Source organism: Vipera berus (genome assembly GCF_964194415.1).
Source record: "Vipera berus genome assembly, chromosome: 2".
In the NCBI taxonomy this organism is placed as follows: domain Eukaryota; kingdom Metazoa; phylum Chordata; class Lepidosauria; order Squamata; family Viperidae; genus Vipera; species Vipera berus.
In genome coordinates, this window is record NC_138203.1 from 181899870 (window position 1) to 181912638 (window position 12769).

A 12769-nucleotide genomic window follows, 5' to 3' on the forward strand; every position below is an offset into this window, starting at 1 on the left:
GTATGTATATATAAGCACGCGAACACACACACACACACACACACACAAACACACACACACAAACACAGTTTCCTAAACAGAATTCTTTTGAGCTGATTTTTTTTTCATGATTGTCCATTTGTTTTTGCTTGTATTCAGCATCATTGTGTGTCTATCTGTACATTTTCAAATATAGTTGTTTCAAACACAGTTGACCTTAGTTAATTGGTAGGCCCAGCAGAACTGAGTACTTTTCTAGATTTCAGGAAGATTCCTTCCCTCTGTTTCTCTCTCTCTCCCCCCCCCCCCCCCGGACTCCTTAGAGTTGCTCTCAGCCTTTTAGGAACAGAAGGGGGGAAAATGCATTCCATCTCCTTGTTTTACAGGAACACAACTTCATCAAGCGTTACGAGACACTGGAAGTGGATGTGGCATCCTGGTTCAAAGATGTCATGGCGAAGACAGAGTCACCCCGCACGAGCAGCATCCTCAGCCAGCATCACCTGCCATTCTTCACCAGGTAGCCACGTAGCGTGGCTGCTGTGTCAGAGAAGGGGTCCTTGGCTACCAGATCTTAAAAGAGAGAGAGCACCACAACCAGCACCAGCCTTCACTAGAACAACTCTCCAGTGGCATGAACTACTTGCTTCACCTGCTCAGTCACCCTTGACCATTTTGTCTTCTTCAGTATTGCCAGGAAGGGATGGGTGGTAGGTCTGGTCTTCCTGGAATGGGGTTACCTTTCAGGGCCTTTTGGCGTTCCAGACACCACATCAGACAAGCCCAGGGGTACAACGCTTTGGATGAGAAAGCACTTCTCCAGCCCACGCTTGTATGTTTCCGGGATTGAGGCTTGCCACCAGTGACAGCGTGCTCCCTGCTTGTCTCTCTCTCTCTCTCCTGTGACCAGAGGCTGGAGGATATGCAACAGTGACGCTTGCTCACGCACTGTGAACAGACACAAAACACAAAAAGGAAAATAGAAAAGATATTTTTTTTACAAGTTATTTATTAAGTTTGGACTTCTGGTGCTGTGGGCTGCCTGCTGCCCCCGTTCACCAGTCTCTGTGTTATTACGTGTCTTTTAATTTGTTTTGATTTTTTTTCCTCTGTGTTTTTGGATTTGTATTTGCTAAAGAAAAACGGGGGCTGGGATAGATGAATTGGCTTCTGCTTTCGATGCTGAGCTTAGCAGTTGCAGTTGTCTTGGTTTTGTTTGTTCGTAGGGCTTGCGGGTAGGGTTTCTTCCCTGGAAAGGAAACGTGTGCTAGATTCTTGCCCAAGAGTTACTCAGTTAAAGTAAAAAAAAAAAAAATCCCCCTCTTTGGTTCTTTGTGATCTCAGGGTTCCTCTTTTGAGTGTGAACAAAGTTTTGTCATTGGTGTTTTATTACCAAAGTGCATGTTTGGTGCTAGGGTAAATGCTTGTTCATTTTCTTCCAGTATTTAAGAAAAGGAAAAGCAGAGCTTAAAGATAATCCTGGCATCAATAAAGCCATTAAAAAGAGAGTCAGCCCAAATTATCTCTTTAACGTGAAGAGATTGTTCAAAAAAACAAAACAAAACGAAGCTTGATAGTCACAAATTTATGACCTCTGTTCTGTTGGGGACTTATTGGTTCAGAGTCTTAACTAGTAGCAATGATATATTTCCAATTGAGGAGCAGTCACTCTGCTCCATGAGGTCACAGGCTTGGAGCAGCAGCATCTGTACGGATGCTCAGTCTGCAAGCATACCCTCCCTCTCTCTCTCTCTCTCTCTCTCTCTCTCTCTCTCTCTCTCTCTCTCTCTCTCTCTCTCTCTCTCTCTCTCTCTCTCTCTCTCTCTCTCCTCTCCCTCTCCCTCTCCCTCTCCCTCTCTCTCTCTCTCTCTCTCTCTCTCTCTCTCTCTCTCTCTCTCTCTCTCTCTCTCTCTCTCTCTCTCTCTCTCTCTTCTTCTTCTCTCTCTCTCTCTCTCTCTCTTTCTCTCTCTCTTTTTGTGTAATGCTTTCCACAGGATAAAAGAAAGAAGAGAAAGGATCCAGTCGTTTTAAAATCCAAAGGCACCTTTTAAACTGGCTAACACTAACAGGTTGATGGAGGCATGGCAGAGGAACCGTGGTGTCTCAGTCACTAACGTTATTTTGTAATTAGCAGGCAATCGGAGCCATCTGAAAGTCTGGAAATGAAAGGTGGCCAGAGGCTTTTGGAAGTGAATCAGGAAGTTATTTCCAGGCAGTTCCCAACTGTATCTTTTCCAAGGATTCTGGGGCTAATAAGCAACTTGAACCTCTAAATGTTGTCCTGAAGATGAGACTTGTTCTTGCTTTCTCCTACTAGCAAAAGCTTGGATATTATGGCGGAGGCCAGAAAAGACCCCACACAGCTTTATCCTCATCAGGAGGCTTTAGTTGTGTAGGGCTGAAAAGGGAGGTGCATTTGTAATTATTGCTATTCCAGATACATCCAGCCTGGTATCAGCCTGAGATAATACGTTCTGCATTCAATACATCTTAACCATTTTGCAAAAGAAGCCATTGCATTTAAATCAGGGGTCCCCCCAACCTTGGCAACTTTAAGACCGGTGGACTTCAACTCCCAGAATTGCCCAGCCGGCATAGGTGGCTGGGGAATTCTGGGAGTTGAAGTCCACAGGTCTTAAAGTTGCCAAGGTTGGGGGGACCCCTGATCTAAAGAACTAAAGGAGTCGGGGCAAAACCAGTGAAGGAAGAAGAAGCTTTAGTAAAGCCATGTGTTTTCAAACTGGGGATATGGAGGACTTGGTTATTAGAGGCAGGTTGCAATGAAATCAGGTGGGCCTTGCTGAGGTTTCCTCATAGAAGATCAATGTGCAAATCTTGCTGGAAAATACATGCATAATATGCATGTTACATGAATGCAGTGCTTTTGAAAACAAATCCTAACAAAAATGGCAAAGTGTCAAAAGAATTTGGAGAGACAAGAGAACTGCTTGTACAAGATGTAGATCACCTGCTCAGCTGACTGGTTGTGGTTACTTCATCATATAGCACACTAATATTCCACCAGCTTTAATTATGACTATTAAGTTATCATTTTTCAGAAACTGAAAAAAGGCAATTTGTCTTATGCACTAACTTTACAAGGCTTAGGATTTGTGTAAGGAAAAATATTTTTGGAATGGGTTACGTGAAAACATATAAGAGAAGATAGGAAGTGAAAGAAGGAAAGGAGAAGTGAAGAGCTAGTGAGAATAAGGTGCAGTGAGCTGAAAGAAAATTTATGGCTTAAGAAACAAATTAGCAACAAGGAAGGTTTATTAGAAACTTATAGAAATTCAGTAGGTGGAACCAGAAGAAAGTATGTGAAAAGAAAGGAAGAATAGCTCATTAGGAAGACTTAAAGATGCCTAGTTTTCAAGATGAATTCCTTTAACAAGTTTATTTAGATTCACTTCAGTGGGGAATTTTTTTTATTTTATTCACTAAGGTAACTTCTAAAAACCCCTTTCAGTTCAAAAACATTCTCTGAAAGATACTTTGGGCCAATTTGGAAATATATCCTATGTCCAAATTGGATCATAATAACTGGCAAAATATATCTTGCTAAATCTCAGTCAAGAGATTCAGAAACAAATATTGGCTTCTGATTAGTAAATAGTATTTTAAAGAAATCCCTCTAGATCAAACTTAATAGAAATCTAAGATAAATGAAATTGGCCTACCAAAATAAGTGAGGACATTTGGACCCAGTACTTGTTCTCAATTTTATGAAATATGGCTTTGATTTTCAAGATCTGTTGGTCACAGTCAGTTTTGGTTTTCCATTTTTAAGTAATATGCATGGGTATGTTGTGTATGTATGACCATAAACAAAAAATATTAACGTATCCATTTTCTTTGGGGCTCAGTTAATGTGGGAAAACATAAATAAGCTTCACTTGGAAGTCATGCAGGTCTCCAGATTCAAATTTATTAATTCTGTGAAGATATATATAAACATGAATATTGGATCAGGATATTAGAAAAGGTCATTTTAGTGCATTTTTAATTGTTGTAAATTGCCAAGAATTACAAGATAGGGTGGCAAATAAACTCAATAAAGGTTAGAGAAGAGTAAAGCATGCTTTCTAAAACTGTTTTGAAAAGAAATGAGAAAGGTTTGTAATTTTTATGGCAAAACTGAGAAGCAAAGCCTGAAATGCTTAAAAAAAGAGAGAATGAAATGGGTGCAGAGCATAGAACAACCCCTGGACACCTGTTTCCACCAGGGACAGGGTCTACTGGACTGGCACCGGGCTGTGGCATGCCAGAAACCGGTCCGCGCAAACAAGCAAAGCCCCATCTGTGGGATGCAGGCAGTACATGAAACCCCACACCCCTCCAGTCCGCGGAAAAATATCTCTCCGTGGAACCAGTCCCTGGTGCCCAAAAGGTTGGGGACCTCTGGGCTAAAAGATGTAGTATAAAAATCATGGTAGAACTACATTTTTGGTGACTTGATTAATGGAAGTGCAACAGGACAATTGCAGCCGAATTCTCATGTCGTGTATTAAGTAACACCAGCTGCCTGCAATTATTGCAGGTTCACATCCCACCAGGCTCAAGGTTGACTCAGCCTTCCATCCTTCCGAGGTAGGTAAAATGAGGACCCAGATTGTTGGGGGCAATTAAGCTGATTTTGTAAAAATGCCGCTTGGGTGGGGGGGCGAAAGCCCTAATAAGCAGGCATATACATAGAATGAAGGCTATTGCTAAGCACATTTGATTTGTGCTTAGATTGTAAGCCGCCCTGAGTCTTCGGAGAAGGGCGGGATATAAATGGGATTAAAAAAAAAAGTCAAAGTAGTCTTATCTTAGTGACAAGCTCTGATTTTTCTTGCTAGTGTTCTTGTTCAGTATTTCCGCACATTTTGCTAAACTAGTTAGATGAATTGATCTTGAAAAATAAAGGGCAGATTGGAAAGCTATTGAAGCTTGGGCATATGACACTCTGGATTAAGAATGTTGGAGAGGGTTCAGAGCATGAAGATATATAGGAATGAAAAGTGAGCTTCCAATTCCAGGTTGAAGAACAGCACTGCAAGTGGACAGGGGCACTGGCTACATAGAAAAAAAGAAGGATGTACAGAACTGTTTGGTGGAATAAAGGGATGTATAGAAAGTTAAGCAGAAAGACACTGAATGGCTAAGAGAAGTATTGTCATATAAGCAGTTGAATAGTCTTGTCCTAACAGCTTTGTGTGCCCTCCTCATTCTGGCTTTGCTGCTTGTGTTTCGATCTTGCTAGATTATTTATACTTAAGCAAAGTAACCATAGTAGTTGGTAGAGCATGAGTGATATATAATATGACAGCTGGCATTTTAACCCCTCCAGGGGATCTTTACCCTGAAGCTAACAGGGAATCTCATTTGGACTGCAGAGAATCTTTTTAAAGCTCCAAATCTCTTAACTCTTTTAAAATCAGTTCCCAACTTGAATTGGTTAAAGCTGATCCAGTTTCCTGGACGTCTTACTCAAACAATGAATTCCCGGGCAATGATGTTGTTAAATAACTCAACCTTCTTCTTTATCAAAAGTAAGGTCTCACTTATCCCGATTCTGAGTTTGTGACCTTGGGATAATTTTTGTAAAGAAGGCTTTTCTATTTCTTTCAAATTCTTTTAAAGAATTTGATAGTAATTATTTGCTGCTGCTTGGGACAAATGGGGGCCTATTGATTCCTATGAATAAGTGCCTTCTATTCCCTCCCTGCGAAAAAAAATACTGTCAGCTGCATTTTTAAGGTAACAGTATTTAAGTTACTGTTGATTGTTTCTTACATCACATTTTGTGATTGCTAGTAGAATAGAATTGCTAAGATCCATTTTTGCAAAATGCTTAAAACAATCAGTAGTTATAAGAGCATTGATTATGTTCAGTTTACCTTTTCTATTGGGAGCTTGTAGTCTCTATCCTTTGGCTTTAAAATCTACATGACCATTCTGAAAGGCCTTTAGCTTTCCAGATGTTTTTGGGCTACATCTGCTTTCATCTCCTTGACCAGACGGGGACTGTAGAATTTGTAATTCAGAGGGTCACAGATGCCAAACCCTACTGAGTGCCACAAGTCTTCCAAGGCCTAGAACGGCTGCTTCTAGAAAATCCTAATTAGCCAAAATTATTAGAAGTGTATCTAGTGAGATTCTGTTTTATTATGTGAATGGAAGAGCAGTAGCAGGGAAAGAAAAGAGTACTATCAATCTCACAATTTTGTCATCCTTCCTTTCCACAGCAAACATTTTGCAGAGGCTTTAGGGAATTACACTGCCTCCTGCTTGAGTAGTTCAGCGTGATCAAGATGGGACTGAAGTATTTGTAAGTGGATAATAGATGAACGATGGTGTTGCCGTTTTGTACAATTTTAGAACAGAATTTTTCTGTTACGAACTGCAACATCAATTAGGATTAAAGTTTCTACACAAGAAATAGTTTTCTTAATTTAAAACTACATCCTTTTTCAGATATAAGAAAGAAGTATAGAATATTATGGGGAAATGAATTGATTCAGTTCTTAAAAGGCATATTATTATCAATATGCTGTAGTAAGTTTTAAGTAAAAGAGTTTACTAGGAATCTTTGTCCAAGAAAGATGCTGTTTTTATCCCTCACAAGAAATTAGTATGGGTTTATTGTTCTGTTCCCTCGCGGATTTGAAACTTCAAAATATCACAGCTTATCCTAAAAATATTGGCCTCTGATAAAGCATGTTTGTCCTCCTTTTGGTTTAAAGAGAAAGCAAGAATAGTCTCTTACAAGGAGTTTGCCTATCTTTCAGATACGGAAGAATGCTTTCTTCCATCTCAAAGCAGTTAAAATATAGATTCTTCGGTGGGAAGGACTTGGGGGCAGTAGTAGGTTTAGGAAGTGTTAAAAAGATTTTTTTTTTCAATTGTTCAAAATATGGGATGATTTTAAACAAGAAGAAAAAGAAAAAATGCAGTTTTATTGCATTTTTAGAATTATTTTTTTAATGTATTGATTTAGAACAAATCTTTGTTAATGTTATTTTTAATCTGGGTGGCTCAATGTTTACAATCGCCTGCCTGACATCTGCTCTTAAAGTGTGTGGGGATATTGGGGTTGGAAGGGGCACCTGTGTGCAGCGTGTGATGCATGCAATTCAAATGGGGATTTTAAAACAAAACTGTAAAAAAAAAATCATGCCAAAGTTAAGGCAGAGATTAGCTGGATAGATGGTTATATTCTAGGCATTAGCAGTTCACTATATTCTCTATATATCATATATTATAAATTTGCATGTTAAAGTAAATAGAAATAATCTATCCTATACAGCAAGCAACTTTTAACTTGGATTCCTTGTAAATTTGGTCACCTGTCTTGATTCAGGATTTTCTGAACACCTTTTGTTTGATTTTTTTTTTGGTAGCTACTAAATCTTTATTTTACCACCGTTTCATTAACAGGGCATGATTTATCCAAAGTTTTATAGAGGGAGTTGAGAGCAGAGCAACTTGAGTTGGCAGCCAGCACAGAAATTATGGTCAGTGGGCATTGCCCCAGAGAGAATGTGGTCTGTTCTGCTGGAACCTACATGACAAAAGTATTGGAGGACTTTGCACCACTGAAGGCACCTGCTCAATGTTATACTGTTAGGAAGGTCAAAAGATTTCAGTATGGCTTTGTTTGTTAAACCTTTTGCTCTGTTGTTACTTCCAATAATTAAGGCTACATTTGTACACATTTATTTATTGCCCACAGGGAACTGTGTGTTGTTTTAATTTATTTTTTTAAGCTTCCCTTTTGATTCACTTCGTACAGAAAATGTTTTTTTTTTTGTTGATAGCATTCACTAAATAATTAACTGTCAAAGTGGAAATATGGAACATAGCAAATATACTGCAGTTTTTAGAATTTTGTTCTGATAAATCCCAGCACTGATCCTTTCCCAAGAGACTTGTAGTATTTAAACTGTAGTTGGACATGACAGGTTCTGGAATCGTGTAACTTTGAAACCCCCGGGATTCAGTGTCCCATCTTCATGCTGTTCAGGGGACCCAAAAGAAAGCAACAAAAAGATAGAGAAGTAGAAAACCTTTTTAAAAAAGATTGGCTAACAGGGATGAAACTATTTATAGGCAGTATTGGGAAGAAATGCAAGATTGGGAATTGGGATGCTCATAATTATGTAGAACTACCAAACTATATTGAATCAGGAGATGTTTTGCACCCGTAATTTAAGCTAATGTTGAATATATTTGCCTATTTGCTTTTAGACTTCTAGAATAGAATAAATACAGTGTATTGTTACCAACAAAGCTTTTAAGAAAAAAAAAATATTCCTAATACCGATGATCTCCCAAAAACCTAGTTCACAAAAATTGCAATCAAAAATAGAAATCTGTATAGTTTGGTGGGAGAGATGAAGACACATGTGATAATTGTAAGCTAATGGGTAAGATGATAAGAAAAGTTGAAAGAATAATAATTAAAATATTATAGGGTAAGCATTCATTTAAAATGTTACGGAAGCTAAACTGATTTGGGGCAGAAATGCAGAGTATTTCTCCATGTCTTTATTTTAGGAATGATGGTTTCCACTATTGTTTCTGACAATACATACTTAATTGTAGATTCTGTGTTATTATTCAGAGAAGTTTGGAGAAACTGTTTCCTTGCAAAACTTTAAAATTACTTTGAAGAAGCACCTTTTCCACTGATCGTTCTTGAGAAGAGCTTTTTTTAAAAAAAAACACTATTTTTTTCATTCAGGTTTTCTTTCTTTTTTTAATGGTTTGATTCTAGTTCTGCATTGGTGTTGAATAAACCATTTTTTAAAAATAAGGTAACAATGCTTATACAAAAGTTCTAGAGTTATTTATTTGGGCTGTGATGAAGGCTGAAAACCATTTCCAAAACTTAACAATAATTTTCTTATATCACATGAATCTGTGACTTACCCCAACCATACCACTTGAATATGCCAACAGTCTTCAGTCCCATTTAATGTTTCATGGAATTATGCATATATGCCTTCCTGACCTTGCTGGAGAAATTTCTTATTAGTATCCTATATTTCTAGGGCATTATTACAAACATGAAAACTCAAGTGCCAACTGTACAATTTGATGTTTTTATAATAGGTAGGGTTGACAACAACTTCCCTAGATGGTACCCATTGATTTTGAATTTTTCTTTCAATTGCAAATTTGCCAAAATCTCACGAGATAGGTAAATTATGCAAGATCTGTGAGCTTGCATAAGAATTCATGAGGTTTGGGCCATTTAAAAAACAAACAAAAACATTGCTATCTGTTGTAGTATTGCACAAAAATCCCACATTGGTGCTTGCCCTGAAAAGGTTGCTGGTTGCAGTAATCAGACGTAGAGTATTTCCACAGTGCAATAAGCATGTAGTCTTGAACATTACATTTCAAATGCAAAAACAGGAAGTATGGTTTGCTCTTCCAAGATTGGATAGCACACATATGACCTTGGGCTCACTGAACAGCTTGTGTGGTTGGCTGAGCTTATGGGTTTTCCTAGAGGCTGAAAAAAATCAAAACCAGTTTTCCATTTAAATAATAATTGTGTCTTGGATTTTAAAGTTGAAGAGGAACTTCAGATGTCAACAGTGGTATGAAACACCTTTTTGTGTCCCTCTGATATAAGTGAACCATTCTATAGGTTCAGTAAAGCTACGTATGGCATGGCAGTTCTGATCACCTATTTCAACTTCTTTGTTAGCCATTTCTCAGGTTGGGCTCACTGTCCTGAATCCCATTGTCTTATTACTTGGCATGTGCAAAGTCTTAGAACAAGAATTTTCTTACACAGTAGTTATCATCCTTGTTCTATACCATAGTCCAAATAGTTTGCCAGAAGTATTGTCTGCGTCCAGGAAGTGAGGTCAGTCTGGTCCATTTGAGTGGAACTTTGGGATTTAAAATACATCAACAATAGTGTAAAGAACATTCTTCATTACTTTTGAAAAGCTTTTTTTACTGTTTGTACAAACCCTCATAGAAGCTTAAAAACAAAATAAAATGTTCTTTCCCTAAATCTCTGTGTTCATTTTACAAATTTCATCTCTTGTTTCCAAAGGAGTCGTTCCCAAAATAATATTTATTGTGAGCCACTTGAATCTGAGGCTTACCATATGAGGTGGACTTTAATCCCCGACTCCAATTCTCGGTCAGCCTAATAATTTGTCATAATGCCTGCGAAACATGAGATCTGTAGCAATAACGTCTAGGAAGATATTGGTTTAAGATAGTGCACTGTAAGTAGAACAACATGTTGTCCTTGGGATTGAAAAAGAAAATGACTGTGTTTGTTTACAGATGGCATTTATACTATTCAACAAGGACTCTGACTGGAACAAAAGGGCCCCAAGTAATTACTGAAAAACCTCATGACTTAAATGTCTGCTAAAATGGCACTGCTGCAACTAGTTTGCAAAATGTCAATAGGGGCCATCTGTGGAAGGATGTTCTACAGAATGCAGCCTGTCATGGAGAAAACCTGACACAGTCTGCATCCCACTTATCTCTTGAGGTGAGGACACCTGCCTCCATGATGTAGCATGAGCTTTGAATGCAAGAAACTGGCTTATGACCTTATTTTCTATATTAATTTGAGGTATGTCATACTACAAGTGTAATTCATGAAGCAATATTGACAGACAATCTCAACAGATCTTTTCAGATGGAGCTGCTTGGAACTTGGTTGCTTCATGTGTGCTTCATACTTAGTTTTTACTTTTAATAGGAACACAGGAACAGTATCCATTCTTCCCTTAAAACACAAGAGATGCAAGCAACATTAGCTCTTCCATGTGTTGGAGTTCAAAACAAGTTCAAGATTCCTATATTGTGTATGAATTCCATAATGCATGTTTTCAGGCAACTTAAATGGTGTTCCTGCTTTCTGTATCCAACACGCCAACATCATTGACAACATTAGGGAAGGTGGCTTTTGTCCTGGCAACAGAGGATCAGGTATCAAGGTATCCCTTGGGCTGGCAGCTGCAAGGCAGCACTGCCCTTGAATGGGGATTACTTAAGCTCTGCTCAATAATTGTTGGACAGCTTGTCCAATACGGTACAGTGTGTACCCTATTCTTAGCATTCTGTTCTGCACCAAGATTTTCTGTTTTGAGATTAAATTTGCACACTGCCCTTTATTGTCCATTACTGTTTAATTTGTGGCCAGGTTTAGGTATAGTATGGATGATGTTCCCTAACCCATATACCTTCCATCTAGTACCCACTAAGGTTCTTGGTGTCTCAGCAGATGGTAGACCCTGGGTGCTTTTGTCTGCATTCAGAAAGCGAGGATCAGACTAAATTAGTACTATGATGGAAAACCACTATGAAATACTATTGGTGTCAGACATAGTGGGAAGTTACAGAAAGGGAGATTTTAATTTAATGTTCAAATTAATGGCTTGACACAAAAACCACTCACCCAGACAGGTAATAGGCTTCCCTTTATTGAATGTGTACAAGCACAAATTAGCAATCTTTCTTGGCTCATATAATTTGAGTTCTACAGACAATGGACTATATGCCCCCTTCCAGCTCTGGAACCCATGGAAAATATCTGAAAAAAGAAAATGGCAAGGAATTCTGGATTGTTGGTAAGATCAACAATCCTGTGAAACCAGGAGTTGAACTTGCAATGCTTTTGAGAATTCTTGAGCTGTGTCATCTTTATCTTCATTACAGATCTGCTGTTAGACCCCTTGCAATTTGCCTACCGAGCAAATAGATCAGCAGATGATGCTGTTAATATGGCTCTGCACTACATCCTACCTACAACATCTTGAATCTCCAAAGACTTATGCAAAGGTCCTTTTTGTAGATTTCAGCTTGGCATTCAATACCATCATTCCAGATATTCTTCTCGCTAAACTAAATCAGCTAGCCGTGCCTGACCACACCTATAAGTGGATCATAAGCTTTCTAACAGGCAGGAAGCAGCAAGTGAAGCTAGGCAAAATCACATCAGATACCTATACAATTAGCACAGCCCCGCCCCCCCCCCCCAGGGCTGTATGCTCTCTTCACTTCTCTCTCTATATCCAGTGACTGCATCTCAAAAGATCCCTCTGTTAAAGTACTGAGGTTTGCAGATGATACAACAGTGATTGGCCTCATTCGAGACTACAACAAATCTGCACACAGACGGGAGTTTAAACAACTAGCCTTGTGGTGTGGCTGGAACAAACTTGAACTTAACACACTCAAAACTGTAGAAATGATAGTAGATTTTAGGAGAAGCCCTACTGTTCTACAATCTCTTACAATACTAGACAACACAGTATTAACAGTAGAGACCTTCAGGTTTTCTAGGTTCTACAATATCTCAAGATTTAAAAGCTCAGACTGTCCAAGGAGCTGCTGATACAGTTCTACAAAGGAATTATTGAGTCTGTCATTTGCATCTCTATAACTCTCTGATTTGGCACAGCAACCAAACAAGACAAGCACAGACTTCAACGAATAGTTAGAACTGCAGAAAAAACAATTGCTCCTAGTCTGCCTTCCATTGAGGACCTGTATACTGCACAACCAAGAAAGAGAGCTGTGAAAATATCCACAGGCCTCTCACATCCTGGATATAAACTGTTTCAACTTCTTCCCTCAAGATGATACTACATGGCATTGCACACCAGAGCAACTAGACATAAGGACAATTTTTCCCCAATGCCATCACTCTGCTTAACAACTTAATTCCTACAACACTGTCAAAATACTTAGTAAAGCTGTATTACTATGATACTCCTCATCTTTCCTGTTACCTATCCTTATCTTCTTATGACTATAACTT

The 12769-nt window shown here is 38.6% G+C and overlaps 1 protein-coding gene and 1 long non-coding RNA gene across 4 annotated transcripts in view; both read left to right on the forward strand.

The window, feature by feature from the left end:
- MAP2K7 (mitogen-activated protein kinase kinase 7) overlaps positions 1–1487 on the forward strand; it is a 35955-nt gene extending 34468 nt beyond the window's left edge. For both annotated transcript variants that reach the window (XM_081315514.1, XM_081315513.1), the window contains one exon: positions 366–1487. In XM_081315514.1, the coding sequence (XP_081171640.1) occupies positions 366–503 (138 nt within the window). In that variant the 3' untranslated portion in view covers positions 504–1487. The remainder of the gene's footprint in view (positions 1–365) is intronic.
- Positions 1488–2006: 519 nt separating this feature from the next.
- On the forward strand, positions 2007–9997 carry LOC308662587. Of its 2 annotated transcripts, XR_014025238.1 has the most exons (3): positions 2007–2204; positions 5403–5513; positions 6210–9997. It is a non-coding gene; the product is annotated as an uncharacterized lncRNA (long non-coding RNA). The 2 variants fall into 2 exon arrangements; XR_014025237.1 differs by having other exon boundaries at positions 5403–9997.
- Positions 9998–12769: the final 2772 nt, after the last annotated feature.